The following is a 20,240-nucleotide window of genomic DNA, read 5'->3' as shown; positions in this document are numbered from 1 at the left end:
ATAGTCTTAGACATTGACGAAGCATTTAACAATATTACCCGTCAATCACTCTTCTGCGCGCTGTAAAAGCTCGAGGATTCGATACAACCATAACTTAATGGATTGAGCGCATGCTCAAAAAAATAATAGTAACGGGTGAGCGGACGACCTGATGGCCGTTGAAGCACAATCATATGCGGATGACCTGGTAATCCAAAGGACACAAAGATAAGTACATCTCTTCAAAGATATAGGAAGTCATAGATACAATTCGGGGCTGATGTACATTGGAGAAGCAAAGTATAAATCCGAAGAAAACCGGGATCATAGCATTCGCCAGAAGAATAAAAATAGACAAACTGGACAAAAATTTAACTGGGCCTCCCGACTGAAAAAAAGCTCAAAAATACGTACCATGCTTTATGGGCATACCGCCAAATTTACTACAGAAACTGAGTTTAAACCCCAAAAATATGTACTGGCCATACGTGACAGCCATCAGACCCATAATGTATGGTACCGTTGCTTGTTGGCAGAAAGCTAACCAAACAAAGGCAAATAATAAATTGTCCAAATTACAACAACAAGCGTCCTTAGCGGTGGCCGGCGCCTGCCCTTTCACGCCGTCAAAAGCTATAAAAACACTATTTGACTTACCTCCTCTTCAAATTATATTGGAAGACGAGGCGAGATGGGCTAGATTAGATTTTTAAATATGGCACGAGAATACCATGGAACAATCAAGTTTGTACAAAACTGACAATTTTTAAAAATGAGACTCTAGAGTTCTAAAAGGCGATGTTCTTATGAATGAGAGGAAGTGAGAAGTATGATGCTTTTTTGAAACATTAAATATCTTTCGTTTGTAAACAAATTTGTCTTGAAATCAAAAAACCTACAACAGAAATTTGCTGTAATGGTAGCGTGATTAAACATTTTATTTACCTATTTAAACCATTCTGCTTTCTAAAGATAATCTGTTAATAGGCATTTCATTGTTTGCAAACCTGAAATTATCATCATTGGATATAGAGGCCTCGTTGGAATTGGTAAAGATATTTTCTCAGATATAATTTTGCTATTAATTCATGTAAGAACAATGATGTTATCGTATTAGAATCGTCATAACTATTAAGGAGTATAAGAAATTGTGCCAAGAAGATATAACCAATAATTGCTTTGTTTTCTCTCTCATGTTTTGTATATCTATAAATTAATATTCTATAGAAAACTCCAAACAAAAATATATTTAACATATTATAAAGAATATATAGTAGAATAATCCGGCTTTTTGCAAAAAGACCAGGCATATTATAAAACGCCGTGTTTTTAAACAAAAGAAGGAAGTTTACAAAAAAAGTTCTATTTTCAGTCACTTTGCCAAAAATTTAATCAGAATTAAGGCATATTAAAAAATGACTATATTTTCTGTAAACTTTTGCAAAAAGACTGCCTGTTTTCAATTGTTTTACAATTTTTTTGAATAATTTACGCTTTAATAAAAAATACCCCATATTTTCCTACACAAAAACAATAATTTATGTCAACATTTTATTTTGTTTAGACGAAAACAACTTGAACACTATTTCATAAATTATAATTATGAGTAACATAATTTTAAACACAAACTATATTAAAACCTTAATATTAATCTCGTTTAATTATTATACTCTCTAATTTGATTCTGTGTACAGGGAGTACTCTTTGAGGAACTTTGTTTCCTTTTTTTGGAACATTTATTCTTTTAGAATAAAATGAAATTAGGTCTTTATAAAAATCGTCCTTAACTATACTCCATTTAACAGAATTATCACTTTTTGTGCCAATATTTTCTAATTTTGAAAGAGAAGTTCAAGAAATGTCCTAGGCATTTTGCAAAACAACTGAAAACAAAATATGCCCTTTGTAAAATATCTTTCTTGTGTTAAAAACGCCGGCGTTTTATAATATGCCTAGTATTTTTGCAAAATGCCGAATTATTCGATCCGATGACGACATATAACGACATAATAACAACGTTTATATCACTGTCGTTTTAATACTGACCTCTAATCCTGGTTATCTTACGTTCTTGTTAAACATTAATACTACAAAATAAAAAAAAATATCAAACCTAAAAAATTATATTTTGTATTTTGTATGTGCAATTAATTCTCATTAGCTGTTATTGTCACTGTTATGAAATACATTGGATGGTTATAGTGTGACTTAATAATACGATCAAATTGCTAAGGAGAATGGCCCGACGACTGGACACACTCCACCATTGTCACTCTCCACAAGAAAGAGAGCTTACATAAGTGCAGCAACTATCGTACAATTTTCCTCATCTCACATGCCAGTAAAGTAATGTTGCAAATTATAAATGAAAGACTGAAAGCTTTTCTAGAAAGAGAAATTGCAGCAGAACAAGCAGGTTTCACCAAGGGCAGAGGCACTCGGGAACATCTTCTGAATATGCGCCAAATCATAGAGAAAGCAAGAGAATTCAACAACTCTCTTTATATTTGTTTCGTAGACTATAAAAAAGCTTTCGATAAAGTTGGATGGCATCACCTGTGGAAAATCTTAAAGGAAGTGGGGGTACCACAACACCTTATTTCGCTTATCATCCAGTTGTATCAGCACACTACAGGATCAGTTAGAATACTGGATTCAGCTTCCAAGAAATTTTCCCTCGAACAAGGAGTCGGACAGGAGTGTATATTGTCTCCTAAACTATTTAACATAATATGGAGAATACATAATGAGAAGGTCGCTAGAAACATGGGAAGGAGGCATTTCAATAAATAGCCTAAAAATAAATAATCTACGCTTTGCAGATGATACAGCACTACTCGCTAGCAGTCAAGAAGAGTTAATCAATTTAGTAAATAGGGTAGAAAACGAAAGCAATCGGCTCGGTCTGGAACTAAATACACAAACAAATAAAATTATGATAGTTGATAGGCAATATAACAATCATCCAAATATAAGTCATATCGACCGCTCTGAAGTCGTTAAGTCATACGTATACCTGGGATCACTATTGACAAATACTGGCACATCGGAAGAAGAGGTGAAGCGTAGGTGCAACATGGCAAAGGTAGTTGTTGGAAGACTGACCAAGATCTGGAAAGACCGCCAGATTTCAAGAGCCATCAAAAACCGGCTAGTCAACTGTTTCGTACTCCCAATATTGACGTATGGCTGCGATTCATGGACTCTCAGGCAAGCGGAACGTAAGAAGGTCGATGCTACCGAGATGTATTGTTATAGATGTATGCTCCGTATCCCATGGACTGCACGCCGTACAAACGTTTCCATTATAAATGAACTTAATATTACTAACAGGCTTAAAAAAATAAAATAAAAAAAAAAACTTAAAATCCGACTAAAACATCTAAAATATTTTGGACATATGAGGGAAAAGTCCGGACTATATGGAAAGACTCATAATTCAGAGAGAGAGAGAGAGAGAGATTGCTCAGTTTTAAAATATCTCGGTTTAGTCCCTTTTTATTATTATTAACTCAATGTGTCCGAATTTCAAGTATTAAAATATTCTAGGCACAAAAACAAACAACAAATAATAACATGGGATTAAGAATGAAGAATAAAGACACTATACAGGGTGGAGCCTCTCATACGCCGTGGAGGCTCCAAGGAGAACGACATTTTGTATTGAAATTAAATTTTGTGAGCATATGTAGGTTAATTCAGAGCACTTTTTAAAAATATAGAGAGTTCTACAGAGTGCCCCCTAAAAAAGTTACGTATCAAAGTTGTGTCTTTTGTAATGGAACACCCTAAATATTAATTGATTTTTAGATCCTGGGAGAAAAATAAAGGTGAGTTTTATAAGAGAAGTATATGACTAAAATGTAAGGTTTTTGGTTTTTGGTTTTTGGTTTTTGGCATATTTAACATTTTCTAAAAATAAAGAAGAATTTTTAAATTACAATAAAAACTACCTAAATTGGAATTTACCCGATATAGTCTAATATGTAGTTAAATTAACTATTGTACTTTAAATCAAATTAAAACTTGGTCCAAAAAGTTATACAGGGGGAAACAAAAATTAATATTGAACATTGGTCACCTTTAAAAGCATGTTACTCTTTTATTTTAAATGGAACACCCAGTATATTATTCCGATATTCAATGGAGAATTCATGTCTCTTCAAAATACTACTAGGGTTGCCTACCCCTCAAACAAAGATTTTCCTAGATATTTTCATTTACATGATTTGATCTGAGTAGATCTTTATTATTTGATAAAATCTAGGTGGCTATGATATGTCTGACGTTACTTCAACATAGCTGTCTAATTAGTCCAACTTGCCAACTAGTTATCATTTTGTGTCAGTTAAAACAACAAAATTTCTCAGAAATTTGCCGAAAATTCAAACTTATCTTACATCAGAGAGAATTGTTATGATACTATTAGTTGGGTGAATGCATACTGCATTCACCAATTAATAGAATACTTAAATGCTCCTGATTTTATCTAGTCTGGATTTTTTATGGGAATATGTTAAAGACAGTTTTACAAAACTCGACCAACTATTGTCAACATGAGAGAAATTATTGTAGCTGCTTTTCGAGGTAGACTTCCACATATACCTTTTAAAATGAGAAGATCCTTTTGAAAAGAAAATCATTTTATGCAGTTAACGAGAAAGGAAGCATTTTGAGCATTTGATTTCATCTAGTTAATTTTTGTCACATAATTATAAGTTTATGTTTAGTTTTAGTTTTGTAATAATTAAAATATGTTTTAAATGTGTATCTTTTTATTTCCGTTGAGTATTTTACTCTACAATCTTTAATTTTTGTTAAATTAACAAAAGGTATACAACCCAGCCACCTAGATTTTTTTTTAAATAATAAAGATCTAATGACGAAAAATCATAAAAATTAAAATATCTAGGAAAATCTTTGTCTGAGGGATAGGCAACCTTAATAATATTTTGAAGATATATAAATTCCCCATTGAACACCGGAAAATATACTGGGTGTTCCATTTAAAATAAAGGAGTAACTTGCTTTTAAAAGTGACTAATGTTCCATATTAATTTTGTCTCACCCTGTATAACTTTTTGGCTCAAATTTCAATTTGGTTTAACATACATGGTTACTGTAATTAAATATCAGGCTATACAGGGTCAACTAAAATTTAGATAGCTGTTATTGAATTTTAAAATTTACTCTTCATTTTTATAAAATGTGAAATATGTCAAAATCTTTAGATTTTAGATATATGCTTCTTTAATAAAACTCACCTTTATTTTTTCCTAGAATCCGAAAATCAATTAATATATAGGGTGTTCCATTAGAAAAAACACAACTTTGATGTGTAACTTTTTTTGGGGACACCCTGTATAATTCTATATATTTTTATAAAATGCTTTCAGTTAACCCACATATGCTGCCAAAATTTCATTTCAATATAAACTACCGTTCTCCTTGGAGCTTCCGCGGCGTATGAGAGGCGCCACCCTGTACAATCCTTAAAATATTTTTTATTAAATTAAATAAAAGTAATATGAAATTAAAATTATTATGTCGAATTATATAACGACTATCATATTATGCAGTAATTTAATACATAAACAAGTAATATTAACGTTTAATGCCTATAATTAAATAAGAAATTACTTAATTATTAATTACTAATGCCAATGTAAACGTCAAATAAAATATATTATACGACATGTATTCAACAAGAACTAGAAAGTACGTATTAGGAATTATCCTCAAAAGAAACGCTGTAAGGAAAGTATTAATTAAATCTACATAAATTGTCGTCATAACGAGTTTTTTGATAGCATTTTTATGCTATCGGCTTATTTTTAATATCTCCCATTTTTTATGTAAAACGGTAAGTTTTTTCTTCAGATCTTTTTTTGAACCTTCTTCTTTCTATTTGCTCTCTATTTGCCTGTGATGTATGTGCAATTTTAATGATTATCTTGAAGGAATTACTAAAAGTGTTAAGTGTAGATTGCCCTTAATTTCTGTTTCATCCAAAGTGTACAGTAACAATAAAGGGTATCAAATTTTAGAATTAGAATTTAGAATAAGTGGGAGGGGGCTTAATCTCTGCGACCTCAGAGATCTATTGTGTCCCCCTTTCTTGAGTTATAACTCATCATACAGTCCCAGGACTTCCTACGGAGACCCGTGTCCTTCACAGTCGAGGAGCTACGACCCAGGCCGGGTAGACGAAACGATAGCTTGTGTCGCCTGTTGGGTTTAGAGGTAGGAGGTAGGCTCCCGACCCTTGGAGGAGGTGGTAACTTGTATGCCACTTGCAGAGGATGGTGTCACGCAAGTGTCAGCCACCTCTCCTGTAGTTCTCTTTGGGTTTGGCCCCTTGGAACTTTCATTGTTACTGTTCCCAGTGTTGCTAGGGGGTTTCCACACAGCTTCACCGGTGATGTTTTTATTACTATTATTACCAGATCTCATAGTGTTCCCATGAGTCGCTAGGGGACAGTCGGTCCACTTCTACAGAGCCCCGCATGTAGAAGTAAGGGGTAAAATACAATGGGGTGCCCCCCGATGCCCCAAGGTTGAGGCTGTCCGTAGCCCCGCCCGGTATCGTTATATGTCTTGGTGCAATTCCCTGGCCACGACACTACAGTCAGGAGCAAGACGATGAGTGAGATGCTTCTTAGACCAAGCCAAGTGCTAGGGGGGATTCCCACCAGCACCTGACCAGGAGCTTCCCCACCAACGACAAGGTCTTGCATCTCCTAGGGGAAGAAGGGTATCAAATTAAAGAAATTGTAATATAAAGATATGTAATATAATAAAAAATGCTAAAAATAATATGATACTGAAAATAATAGTATATTACATTCCGAGGAGGAAAGTGTTTCATTACTGTCGAGAGATTAACTAAATAATGAAAACTTTTCTACGAGATTTGTATACTATTTTATTTACAACCACATCATTAATTAAAAAATAGGGACAGTATTTTATTTTGAAAAAAAAAATGCGAAAATTTGTCTGTTTTGACATTTCCATATCTATAGTTATCGGTACCAGTGGTTGTTATGGCGCAAACCTTCACAAGCAAAACAAACAAGTAAGTGACAGTTTTGAATTCCTCGTTCGAATTTATTTTTCGAATTTATATAACATAGAAAGCCAGAATGTTGCCGGAAAGTTCCGATAATGAAGACTATTTTAATATTGGTATTCCATCAGAACTTACAGAAGCTGCAAAAGGAGCAGAAGCCAGGTTACTTCCAGAGAAAAGTAGGGGGCGATATGAAATAGCATTGAAAGTATACGAAAAATGATGTGCCGAAAGAAATGCTAAGAATATCGCTTCGGAAACAGTCTTGATGGCATATTTAAGCTCTTTGGGCTACGGACAGCATGATATGGACAATGCTAGAATTAAGGGAAAAGACTGACATATCAAAATATCACAAACTTGTCGATTTTTAAAAATGCCAGAATGTAGGTTTTAAGCCAAAGAAGTCTTGCATTTTTACCAGGCAAGACTTGGAGGATTTTCTCACGAAAGCACCTCAACAATTCTTTCCTATTAAAGTAAGGCTTTTTTTAATTTTTTTTTTCTGTTTTTAAATATTTCTTTTCATTGATTTAGGTTGCGCTTATAGTAGGTGTGTCTGGGGCATGTCGATGTGATGAGTTACTGAAGATGAAAACTACGCATATTGCTATTTTAGAAAACAAAATTTGCATAAAAATTCCCGATACAAAAACTTATAAGAGCAGATCATTTATGATAACTGACACAAGTTGGATAGAAATTGTGAAAGAATTTACACAGTTACGAAAATATATTGAAAATGAGGGATTTTTTGTTCAATATCGATTAGAAAAACCAATCAACCCTTTGGATACAACTCTATATTTAAATTTCCGTTCAAAATTGCTAGCTTTTTGAAACTTCCCAATGCGAAAACCTACCCAGGTCATGCTTTTAGAGGAACAGTGGCTATGTTGCTGGTAAACAGCGGAGCTGATATTTTATAGCTGAAGCGTCTAGGGGTATGGAAATCCAGTGCTGTGGCTGAGGGTTATGTGGATGCATCTGTAGCCACCAAACTAAAACCGCAAATATGATATCTTCAACGACATCGTTGCCATCGTATTCCTGTAGCAATTCAAACTCTTTACCTTCTTTCGTTGACATTAGAAGACCTGGCACAAGTCAGGAGTACCTGACACAATCAGGAGTGCACAAGTCAAGTTTTTGCAGCAGTGAAACCTCAATGAGTGAAACACGTCATCAGGGCGGCCCCTTAACATTATAATAAGTCAAATTTGACCAAATCTTCAATTATTATTGTTAATCTTTTTGTTTATTTTTGTTGATGTTAGATAAGTATTTAATAAATATATTACAAGGAAATTTGGCATAATTAAATGAGGCGAGAAATACGAAAAACCGAGTGAGGGAAATGGGTGAGGGAAATGGAAGAGGGAAGAAATCGAGGAAGAAATGTAGATAATTTGACACTTTGAAATTGTTTTAAAGGTCAGTATTGTCAGTATTACATATGTGGTTGTAAATAAATATATATACATGCAACGCCACCAATACGCAGCCCCCTACATCACGCGGACACGTCGAAGCCCGGTAGTCTGGGTTGGCGCGGCAAGGGGCGGACGTGCGACGAATTTAATTCGGCTGGAATATTTTCTTGTTTTGACGGCGTATATCGGCCGGGCGTCATGTTGCGCGGTAGCGGGAAGCCCGGCGTTGTTGCCGTATCTTTAATTTTTTTACTCTTTGCTACTTAAATTATATAAGTAATATTTATTTAATGTATTTTGATGATTTTTATGACTCATGTGATATCAAAATATCTCATTTTTCAATAGTAGTAAAATTGCAAAATAAAACACTAATTCACCACAATATACCAAAACACTTTATTTTTGTACTAAACGCGTGTTTCGCTAACCATATTAGCATCATCAGAAGATGATTAAAATACATGATGACAAAAATAAAGTGTTTTGTGGTGAATTAGTGTTTTATCTTGCTGTTGTAACACCAGCCCTCAACTGTAAAGTAGTAAAATTTTAAATTTATATTTTAAATTTACAATTATAGTAAGCAGTTGAAAAAAAACTTATTTCTAAACATTTCTTATAACTATTGCAGAATGACTCACTGTTTTCATTAAATTTTTAGCAGGTTTTCTATTTGTGTATTTAATAATTTTATTTTATTGTTTTACAAAAATTGGTTAGCAATAGTAGCCTAAATTAATAAAAAAATGTTAATCTATAGTGTCATTTTAACAGAGTTATTTCCAGGTTGAAGTTAAACTTTTTCAAATAGAATGCTATACCGGGTGCGTCTCAAAAGTGGCTCAACCCCTATAACTCTTCGTTCAATAAATCAATAAAGAAAGCAACAGTTTGCAAATTGGGACTTTAGGCTTTCATATGTTCCTTGTGTTCTTTTTTTCTCCATTCTGATGAAAGCAATACACCGGAAAATTAAAAAAAATGGTTAATCCGATAATTCTTCCTTCTTCTTTAATAACTAAAAAAATATTACTAAGTTAGCTGCATATACAATATTAGCCCATTATTGTAAGTTAATATGGTTTTTTATATAACAATTATCATTATGTAGATACAATTTATTTCAATGTATAATTGCAGTTTTAAATAGAATATTTGCATTTTTAATGCATTATTTAACTTTAACATAAATCTTAATTTAAGAGTATTATTATTTTATTTAATTTAATTGAACCAGAGAATTTTGCTCTTCGTCATGTTATCTTAATAAACTGCACTCACACTCGCAGATAACGCGCTGTCAGTCAGAGATATTGATATTTTTATGAACTTGTCCTATACGTAATTTCACACACAGAAACTAGCGTAGAATAGACAATAACCAAAATTTTACGTCGACTCGATTGTTTTGATTATCTCATGTAAATCAGCCGCCTATGTCATAAACTTAATTAATTAATGTATCTTGTTTATGGAAACAAGTATAGGATATATTTTTCGAAAGCTCATAACAAGACAAATAAAATTAAATTTTTTTAATGAAATAGGCGACAATATTAGTATCTGTACCTTTTGAAAATTTGTTACATCTTTAAAAATAATCTAAAATGTCTATATTCCATGGATATAGTGATAAATGAGGTTTAAATTATAAGTAAATGCATTTTCTACGAAAACTTGAAGAGATGGGTAAAAGATGGTATAATACAATTTGATAGACAATTACATTGTGCATCTGATTCACGTATAATATATAGAAGGTGCTCCATTTAAATTCATTGCCGTTTAAAACTAGTAATTATCTAATATAAATTTTTGGACACTCTGTATAAGGTAGTAAAATTTTTATTATTGCAACATAATATCTGATCAATAAATAATCTTCAGTAAATATTCAGTATTAAAAACTTTGGTACCATTGGAGAAATGAAGCCTTAATATTTTTACTGCAATTTCATAAAATTGAAAATATTTCAAAAACGGTAAGGTTTAAGCGTGATAAACCTTAATCAAATTTACCTTTATTTTAATCGTAGAATCTAAAAATAGAATAATATACAGAGAGTTCCATTTAAAAAATACAACTATAATATTTTTTACATATTTGGGACAATCTGTATCTTGTAAAAATATTTTTAAATTGTATCTCTAATAGTCCTTCAACGAACCCAAAACTTACAATTTGTAAAAATTTAATCGTTTAGCTACAATCTCCGTGTCGTATGTGGTGAACAACCCTGTATATTTTATATGATGTTTTATATGATTTTAAGTTTATTTTTCAATAAAATATCTAAAGTAAAAGACTGTTTATTTTTAAAGCTGTAACTGCAAGTCCTAAACGTCACAAGTTTATAAACTTATTATTTTTTAAATATACAAATAAGTACTATGTATTAATACAGGGTGAGTTTCCTACGATGTTCTCTATAGTATCTCGGAAACTACTGGAGATAGAGAGTCGGTGAAATGGGGAAAGAATAAGATTAGTGGGATCATAAATAATATGCGCCTTGCAGATTTTTCAAAAAGTTCATGGCTTACTAGATATTTCGAAAAGAACAAATTTTGGCTATTTTAAAAATTGTCCCTAATTCCATTATAATCCATTTTAGACTAAACGTTTTCAGATAAAAGTTGTAGATAATCACATCCTTAATGAGATTGTATCCTCCGTTTTTTTCTAAAGCTTGCCATTTTTGACATATGACACAAACATATGTTTTTTTAAATGGAAACCATAGTTGCCCATGACTTCATAAAAAGCGCCATTTTTTAAGCTTTTCAGCGATATAAGCCATAATATGTTTTTTTTTGAAAAATTACTGAGTTATAGCCAATTCTTATAATTTTTTACAATTTTACTTAGTTAGTCATGGAAACAAGTTTAATCGTCTTTGCTCTCCGAAATGTGAAGCTGTCACATCCAAACTTTGTAAATTAAAATAAATAAAAATTGTAAATACGAATTTTTCAAATGAAGAAAAGCGTGTAGAATTATTGGTTTGACTTTTCTTGACCATACATTTTCGAGGATACGTTGACAGGTGAATGTTACGTTTTTTAGAGAACGGTTTTCAAGACATGTTATAAAAGTTAAATTTAGTTATAGCCAATTCTTATCTTTCTTGACTAATTTCACTTAGATTGCATGATACCCTTATTCTGTTATGATTTATCACTTATAAAAAGTCAGAAAATAGTATTAAACGGTTCTTTACAATTTACATTACACAAACTAAAACTTAAAAAATAATATCACTACACACTTTAAGTTATTTTAGAAATGTTCAAAAAATCCGCCTTTGTTTTGAGTTGCATCTTTTTAAAACTGAATTACTACCTATTTCACACAGAAGGACCGGTCGATTTAAACTTCTCTCGTACTGCCACTTCGAGTGCCTCTCTTAATTCATAAGCTTTTTTGTAAACCTTATTCTTAACCATACCGCATACAAAATCTAAAATGGATAATATTCGACACATTTAAATTGAACAGCGAAAGGAATGCGGGCCAATGCAAACCACTGGGCAATTTACGGATAAATTCAACTGAAGCCATACCCCCCGTACCGATGCCGCGCTGTTCAACTTAAATGTTTCGCACTTTAGGTGAGGTGATCGAGGAGGCCCATGCAATTGGTCCATCTCTTCCTATTCTTGAGTTTGCATAATTATTATGATATAAATAAATTTTAACATTTATTTCATTAGGGGGGGGGGTCATAATGAAAGTCATGTTGGAACCACTCTATTGATGCGCGAGTATCTACACGCTTTTTTTCATTTGAAAAATTCATATTTACAATTTTTTTTCATTTTGATTTACAAAATTTGGATGTGACAGCTTCACATTTCTGAGAGCAACGGAGATTGAACTTGTTTCCATGGCTAACTAAGTGAAACTGTTTAAAAATGATAAGAATTGGCTATAACTCGGTAATTTTTCGAAAAAAAACATATTACAGCTTATATCGCTAAAAAGCTTAAAAAATGGCGCTTTTTATGAAGTCATGGCCAACTATGGTTTCCATTTAAAAAAAAGATATGTTTGTATCATATGTCAAAAATGACAGGCTTTAGAAGAAAACGGAGAACACAATCTCATTAAGGATGTGATTATCTACAACTTTAATCTGAAAACTTTTTGTCTAAAATAGATTATAATGGAATTAGGGATAATTTTTAAAATAGCCAAAATTTGTTTTTTTTTTCGAAATATCTAGCAAGCCATGAACTTCTGAAAATTCTGAAAAAATCTGAAAAGCGCATATTTATGACCCCACAAAACTACAATTCTTTCCCCATTTAACCGACTCTAGCTCCAGTAGTTTCCGAGATACCCATAAAGAACATCGTAGGAAACTCACCCTGTATATTTAAAACAAAATAATATTATAAAATATGATTTACGTATATTTACGTTTTTTATATTTATTATATTATAACACTGTATATTTTTAAAGCTTCCATTTATATTTTCTTAGTGTAATTAAAAATCGTAAGTCTTAAAATAATTTTCTAAAATAAATTTATTTTAAATTCAATATAAACATCTAAAAAAACTATTTCATTAATTTTCTAATGATAATCTTAAGTAGAAAGATCTAAAATCTTTCGTTTAAGTAGGGTACGATGTTGCCGGATATAGCGGGCTTCTTATACTCTTATATATATCAAACATATACAGCGGGCTTCTTATACTCTTGATATGTCTGTTACGCGCTTACGCGCCCCTAGGTCACATACATGGGTACTAGAGGTGTATATTTTGATATATTTTAAGATTATATGAAGCCCGACCAATTTTCGGCTATCGATAGAGATGACCTTCCTGATGCCTATATTAAATATATACACGCGGTTTTTAAGAAGCCCGAAATCGGGCTTCCTAAAACCAAATCGGGCTTCGTAATGATGGCGCGTGGTACGTTTCGGTCTTGATAAAGGCGGATTGCATGTATATATATATATATATATATATATATATATATATATATATATATATATATATATATATATATATATATATATATATATATATATATATATATATATATATATATATATATATATATATATATATATATATATATATATATATATAATATATATATATATATATATATATATATATATATATATATAATAAATTGATACTAAAAATTTTCAAATAGTGTCAATATCAGTAAAATCATAATTTTGAAAATTCGATTTTGTATTAACAAATACTACTGTACTTTGTACTTACAACATAAAACTTAGACACAGAATATTCTATACTGAATGGATATTGCTTACTACTATATCAGTCAAAAAGATATTACATTTATTTTTCTCATATCCAGAGTTTTGTACTTAACTTTTATGACTCTTTATACTGACCGCTATAGATCAGTGGAATAGAAAATTTTTATCAAGCTCGCCATGATACATAAAAGTTTTATAACCCTTTATATTCGAAAATTTATTTTACCAAGCGCCAAATAAAATAAAATAATTGTCTTGATATAACGCTAGATAGTTGTTTTTACATCTACTTATTTTTTTGTAGTTTTTTATTTATATTTTAACTTTTTTTTAATTTCTAACAATAGAAGGATAGGTATCATTTACAAGTTTTTTTATTTTTTAGCAAATTTGTTGTAAACTAAAGAGAAATGTTTTTTTTTAATATTTTGTTTTGGTGATAACATTCGGTAGAATCAGCGATTGGCGTGAAAAAGTGCAAATCTAATAAAAATTCCTTTTTTCTTGTCATTAATTTATCTTCTTCTTTCAGTGCCTAGCCTGTATGGATGTTGGCAATCATGTTGGTCTATATAATCAGCACAACATTGACAGCTTTGTGGTAGGTAGTATTATTCATAAACGTTTGTTTATTTTTCTCAATAGTTTAGAACACTATCACAAAAAAAAATTATCGAAAACTTTTTTAAACGGAGATCACCCCGAGGAAATTAAAAAAGATAATTTTTAACCTGCCGTATGTCTGACTTTTTCCAAGTTAAAAAACTAAGTTACTTTTACCTTTGAAGCATAATAGCGACTTATGAGGTCGAAATAAATTAAACTTTCAACCTAATTTGTACTCCTCCAAATAAGGTCTCATTTAAAGTTATTAACAACTAAATTTTAACCTAACTTGAAAACCAAACAATGCCTTCGACCCCCGAGACAAATTTGAGGTTATAATATAGTAACATTCGACCTACTTTAAGTCCCTGTAGTCTTAATGCCCTCAATAGGTTATCAGTAACTAGATTTAACAATGCCAGCTAACTTCAACGTTGCTACTTTTCAAAGGCACAGTTTTAGGATTAACTAGTTTACGACCTCATTTTTAGATTTCTCGCACTTTATTTCCTACAAGAAATTTATTGACTTAAGTATAAGTAAAATTCAATCAAATAGTGGTTAATGTTTTTTTCTCCTTCCTATGCTACTTGGGAACGCTTCCAAGCGTTTACCCCATATAGGAGCGTGGAGAATACGTAGCACCTTAGTACCTGTGTTTTTATAGCAATATTCAGGTGCATATTGCATAGGATCTTTCTAAGACGGTTAAAAACGGTTCTGGCTTTTTCTATGCGGCATATGATCTCTCGTGAGTGATCCCATTCCTTGTTCAAGCTGCAGCCCAGCAGCCCAAATACGTGATTGTATCTGCTGTTTTCAAGGTTTCCTTATTCGCCCTAAACTGGTTGTACTGCGCCTCATTAACTTATACAGAAAATTATTTTATCGAAAAATATCACCTAGTTGACTGTAGTACTCTAATGAAACTATCTATACTATTTCTTGAATTAGAACTAATTCTTTGCTCAAGAGGCGGTACTAATTGAAATTTATATTGTTAGACAGCAGACCGAAAACTATTACACGTTTTTTTGATCTAACAAGCGTTATTTCATCTTAATGCTCCACTTTAACGTCATTTTCTTTTATTACACAGGTGCTTTGCGTATATATAGAGCGGCCAAAGAATAAGCGGAAAGAAAAATCGTGAAATAATTCATATAGAACGTATATCAATATTTGACTTGGTAAGATTAGTTACGATTTACAACAGAACACAAAAACAATCGCAGTACACCCAAAACCCTACTATTAAAATTGGACGCTCCTCAATATTAGACGTCTTTTGTTCTACAATAATTAGAAAGACTCAAGTGCCTATTTTTAAATGTTAATATACATATTCTGGTATTACCTATTGTCGATTTTTTTTCTATATTATTAATTTATTGTAGGTACAGACGAGAACCACTTAAAAAATAGGATTATATAGAAAATAACTATATAAACAAGAAACAAATAATATAGTCTGTAAAACGAATAACTTTGAATTTGACAGTTCCCGCGGGCTTTTCTAGTGTTAATTTTATTAGGTTAGCAACTTGCGGCCATGCTGACGCAATGCCGTCTCTAATAGAACAGCCTCAGAGCGAGATTTATGACGTCACGCTAGTTAGATACTACGGGTTAATAAATATGTTGTAGAATACATGGAAAACATAATTATTCCTCGTATTTTTGGTTTGTATTTTAAAAATGATATAGTTTACATGAAATATACCTAATATACAGTTAATAAATACAATATATATACCTATTTATAGTAATAAATACTTTGGCAGATAATCTATGAACCATACAAATGCAGCAAATGTTTTACAATATGGCTGAAATCGTACTCCATAGTCAATGTAGATAGTTTTTGTGTTAAGAATAATAATTTTTAAAAAATATGTGGTCATCTTTTGACAAGTTTGTATTAGTTTATTAATTGCAGTAAACATTATAATATACAAATAAATTTTGTGAATGCAAATAATAATACATCACTATTAATAGATATTGAATGTTTTTTGTTAAATTAGATCGGTTTTCGAACCCCAAAATTTAAAATATATTTTACATTTTACCCATTATCATATGTACCACCTATTCATTATTTGTATATTATAAAACATTTGCTGCATTTGTATGGTTCGTAGTTTATTTGCCAAAGTATTTATTACTATAAATAGGTATATATTATATTGTATTTATTAACTGTATATTATGTATATTTCATGTAAACTATATGATTTTTAAAATACAAACCAAAAATACGAGGAATAATTATGTTTTCCATGTATTCTACAATATATTTATTAATCCGTAGTATCTAACTAGCGTGACGTCATAAATCTCGGTCCGTGGCTGTTCTATTAGAGACGGCATTGGTCTAATATTTAGAAATGTCAAAAGCTGATGACATTTTACTTTTGTCAATTATGACATTTTGTGTTGATTTTTGCAAGAAGAGGAAGAACTGTCACTTGTTTTATTATTTTCCTTTTCTATTTCACGAAAGTAAAAAGAGTTACCTATCTGATTCGTTCAGGCACTCAATTTAAAGAATATCAGTAACTTTTTTGACAGGGGGATTTTATATTTGCCATGTTGGTAAAAAATAACGGTCAAAATTCAAAGTTATTCATTTTATAGACTATAAAAGACATAACTACTTTTATGAGGTATATCCCATTTTTTGTGGGCTTCAAATATCGTAATCTTAAACCGTACAGGGTGTTCTAAAATATTAAATATTTTTTTTCCTTTTTTTTAAAATTGAAACACCCTGTATATTATTCTTTCAGTAGATGGAGAATTAAAAAATTAACATTTTTGTATTTAGAGTATTTCACAATGTTTAACGGTTTCGCAGATATTCGCCGGTTTGCATTTCATATGGCATTTTCCAGAGTAAATTTTTATCAAAGCCACCCAATGATTTTTCTCTCGTGTTTTACCGTTGAAAGAGCTATATAAAATAATACTGCTTGTATCTGCGAAACCACTAAAAAATTTAAAATACTTTAAATACAAAAAATGTTTATTTGTTTAACTCTCCATCTAATAAAAAAATAATAATATAGAGTTCCAATAAAATACAAACAAAAATTATTTCATATTTTAGAAAGTTTGGCGTAGAAATTTCAACACCCTGTATGATTTAAGATTACTATATTTATAGCAAAATAGTAGTATCGATTTCAAGACAGTCCCCCCCCCTTGTATTAATTTGTAATAATTTTTCTAAGAAAGGTTAAGAACATATATTTTTTTATTTATTAAATTTAATAATTATTAATATCTCCGAAATTATCGAAATACATTTTCTCGTATCGTAGGATTATCTAGAGTGATCTGAAAGGAAGCCAAAAATGCAATAATATACAGGGTGTTCCAATTAAAAAAAAACATCCCGATCCACTGACACTTTTTTGAACTACCCTATAGATGTTAAAATATTTTCCTGAAATACATCCTCGTATATACTTTAGATTTGTACTTAAACAAAACTCTCAAGATTTTTATTCTAGGAGCTTCAGATACCCGAGGCACTTTTGCCGGACCCTGTAGAAGGATAAATAAAATTTTGATGCAAATAAATAAATAAATGCCTTTATTGTCAAAAAAATTAAAAATTTGTAGACAAAGGTAAAGTACATAAAATACAAAGTAACAAAGTAACAGAACAGGTAAACAAACAAGAGAGAATACAAAACAAATATACAAATTACATTGTCAGTCTTATTGTTTAAAATAAACATTTATAAATGCTTACAATGTCAAAGAATAAACAAAAAATAAAAATAGGATTCAAAAATTTTTAGCAAGTTTATAGTAAATATAGTAATAGGAAATATTAGACCAGTGTTTACAAGATCAAATTCAATTATCAAAATATAAGTTATTTACGGCGTAGAAAGCCTTATTGTCTATTAAATAAGATTTCAATGCTTTGCGAAATAAAGAAAATGATGTTATGTATTTGATTTGAAATGGCAGGTTGTGATTGTGCATTTTTTTCGAGTTGTATAATATTGAACTTTTAACTAACTCTGAGCGTGGGGTAGGTAGGCAAATATCTTGCTCCGCGTTCCTTAGTGGATGAGGTGTGAGATGGTCTTTCTTGAGAAGCTGATACATGCTTACGTATTAGGCAAACGGATTCAAATATAAATAAGAAAGGAAGAGTTAATATTTTTAATTTTTTAAAAAAGCCCTGGCAATGAGTTCTACTGTTTAGTCCCAGTGAATATCTATCGAACAGCTCTCTTCTGGAGCTTGAAAATACGGTCAAATAGAGTCGCACAACACGTACCCCAGAATGGAAGGGCATATCTGAGTTGCGACCAAAAAGTGCATAATAAACAGTTCTACCCACTGACAAGTTAAGCTCCTTAGAAACAGATCTTAATGCCAAACGGGCAGAGCTTAATTTTTTCGGCAAAAATGTCGAAACTCATGAGGTTCGAATCTCACCAAGATTTAATGGTGATTAAGTCATTTGATATAATCCTATGAAGTGCCGTGACGTCCTTGTTGCTCCAAGTGAAGCTAGTGTCGTCCGCAAAAAGACATATTTTACCACTGCTGTTTATATTAAAACGGTCCGTTACATTTATTGGGAAGGACGGTCCACTTGGCATTTATTGATCTACAGAAGGCATACGATACAGTCCCACTGAGCAAGTTGTGGGTGTCAATGCAAAATTTTGGTATCAGTAGTTGGTATGTCCAAGCAACAAGAAAATTATACGAGGGTTGCAGTAGCACAGTTAAACTTGGAAACAATATTTCCCAAGAATTTCTTGTGAATAAGGGCTTAAGACAAGGGTGTTCATTAGCACCAACTTTATTTAAAGTATATTTGGAGGAAGTACTGAAGTGTTGGAAGATGAAATGCCGTGGAATGGGCTCCCAGTAGGAAAAGACACTTTATATACCTTACTCTTTGCCGACGACCAGGTCTTGATAGCGGTAGACAGAGACGACTCCAGTTATATGTTTAGAAAACTGCATGAGGAATATTCGAAATGGGGCCTAACAATAAACTCAAAGAAGACGGAGTACATGGTAGTGGGTGATGACGAACGTGAGGATTTGGATGTAGGAATCGGTACAATTAAAAATGTCTGTACATTTAAATACTTGGGCGTCACTTTTACAACAAATGGAAAAAGCACTCAAGATATTGCAAATAAACTCGTTGTTGTGGAGTGACAAAATTTCCCAAAAAACAAAAATTCTACTTTATAAAGCCATTGTAGAGAGCATTACCACTTATGGCGCTGACACGTGGGAGCTAAACAAAGTAGAGAAAAATAAGTGGCTTTCTCTTGAAATGGATTTTTGGCAAAGAAGTTGTCGCATTTCAAGACTGGAACACATCTCAAATCAAAGAATACGAGAAATTATAGGAGAAAAAGAAACTATTCTCGACGCCATTGACGGCAAAATACTAAGTTGGTACGGACACCTCCAACGAATGGATGATAACCGATGGCCGAAAAGAATTCATTCATGGACACCAAGCGAAAGGCGGAAACGTGGAAGACCACCTCGAAGATGGAAGCAGGGCGTAGTTGACGCTATGAATTCTAGGGGCCTCCAGGAAAAAGACTGGACGGACAGAAATCTGTGGAAGTTGAGAGCGACCGTTTATATTATCAATGTCGCTAATAAAAAGAAGGAACAAAATGGGGCCTTGTACTGAGCCTTGTGGTACTCCACATTCTATTGGCTGGCTAGAAGACAACGTGGTATCCACCCTCACAAGTTGAATTCTGTTGCTCAGATACGACTTAAACCATTCGAGAGATAATTATTTAAAAATAACAGTAATTCTGAAACAAATATTAGGAGACGTTTTTACTTCTTCAGTTAAAACTTTTCCATCTGAAATTTACCGACCT

The 20,240-nt window shown here is 31.8% G+C and overlaps 1 protein-coding gene across 1 annotated transcript; it reads left to right on the top strand.

Moving 5' to 3' along the window:
* The first annotated feature begins 3,055 nt into the window (after positions 1-3,055).
* On the top strand, positions 3,056-20,041 carry LOC115891711. The gene is made up of 3 exons (XM_030912252.1): positions 3,056-3,200; positions 19,202-19,444; positions 19,596-20,041. Exons 1-3 carry the CDS (start codon positions 3,056-3,058, stop codon positions 20,039-20,041), a joined length of 834 nt encoding a protein of 277 aa, XP_030768112.1.
* The last annotated feature ends 199 nt before the right edge of the window (positions 20,042-20,240 follow it).

Source organism: Sitophilus oryzae, unplaced genomic scaffold (genome assembly GCF_002938485.1).
Source record: "Sitophilus oryzae breed Bouriz unplaced genomic scaffold, Soryzae_2.0 scaffold_1190_pilon_pilon, whole genome shotgun sequence".
Classification (NCBI taxonomy): Eukaryota; Metazoa; Arthropoda; class Insecta; order Coleoptera; family Curculionidae; genus Sitophilus; species Sitophilus oryzae.
The sequence above is the reverse complement of the archived record's forward strand: the minus strand, read 5'-3'. Positions and strand labels throughout refer to the sequence as shown.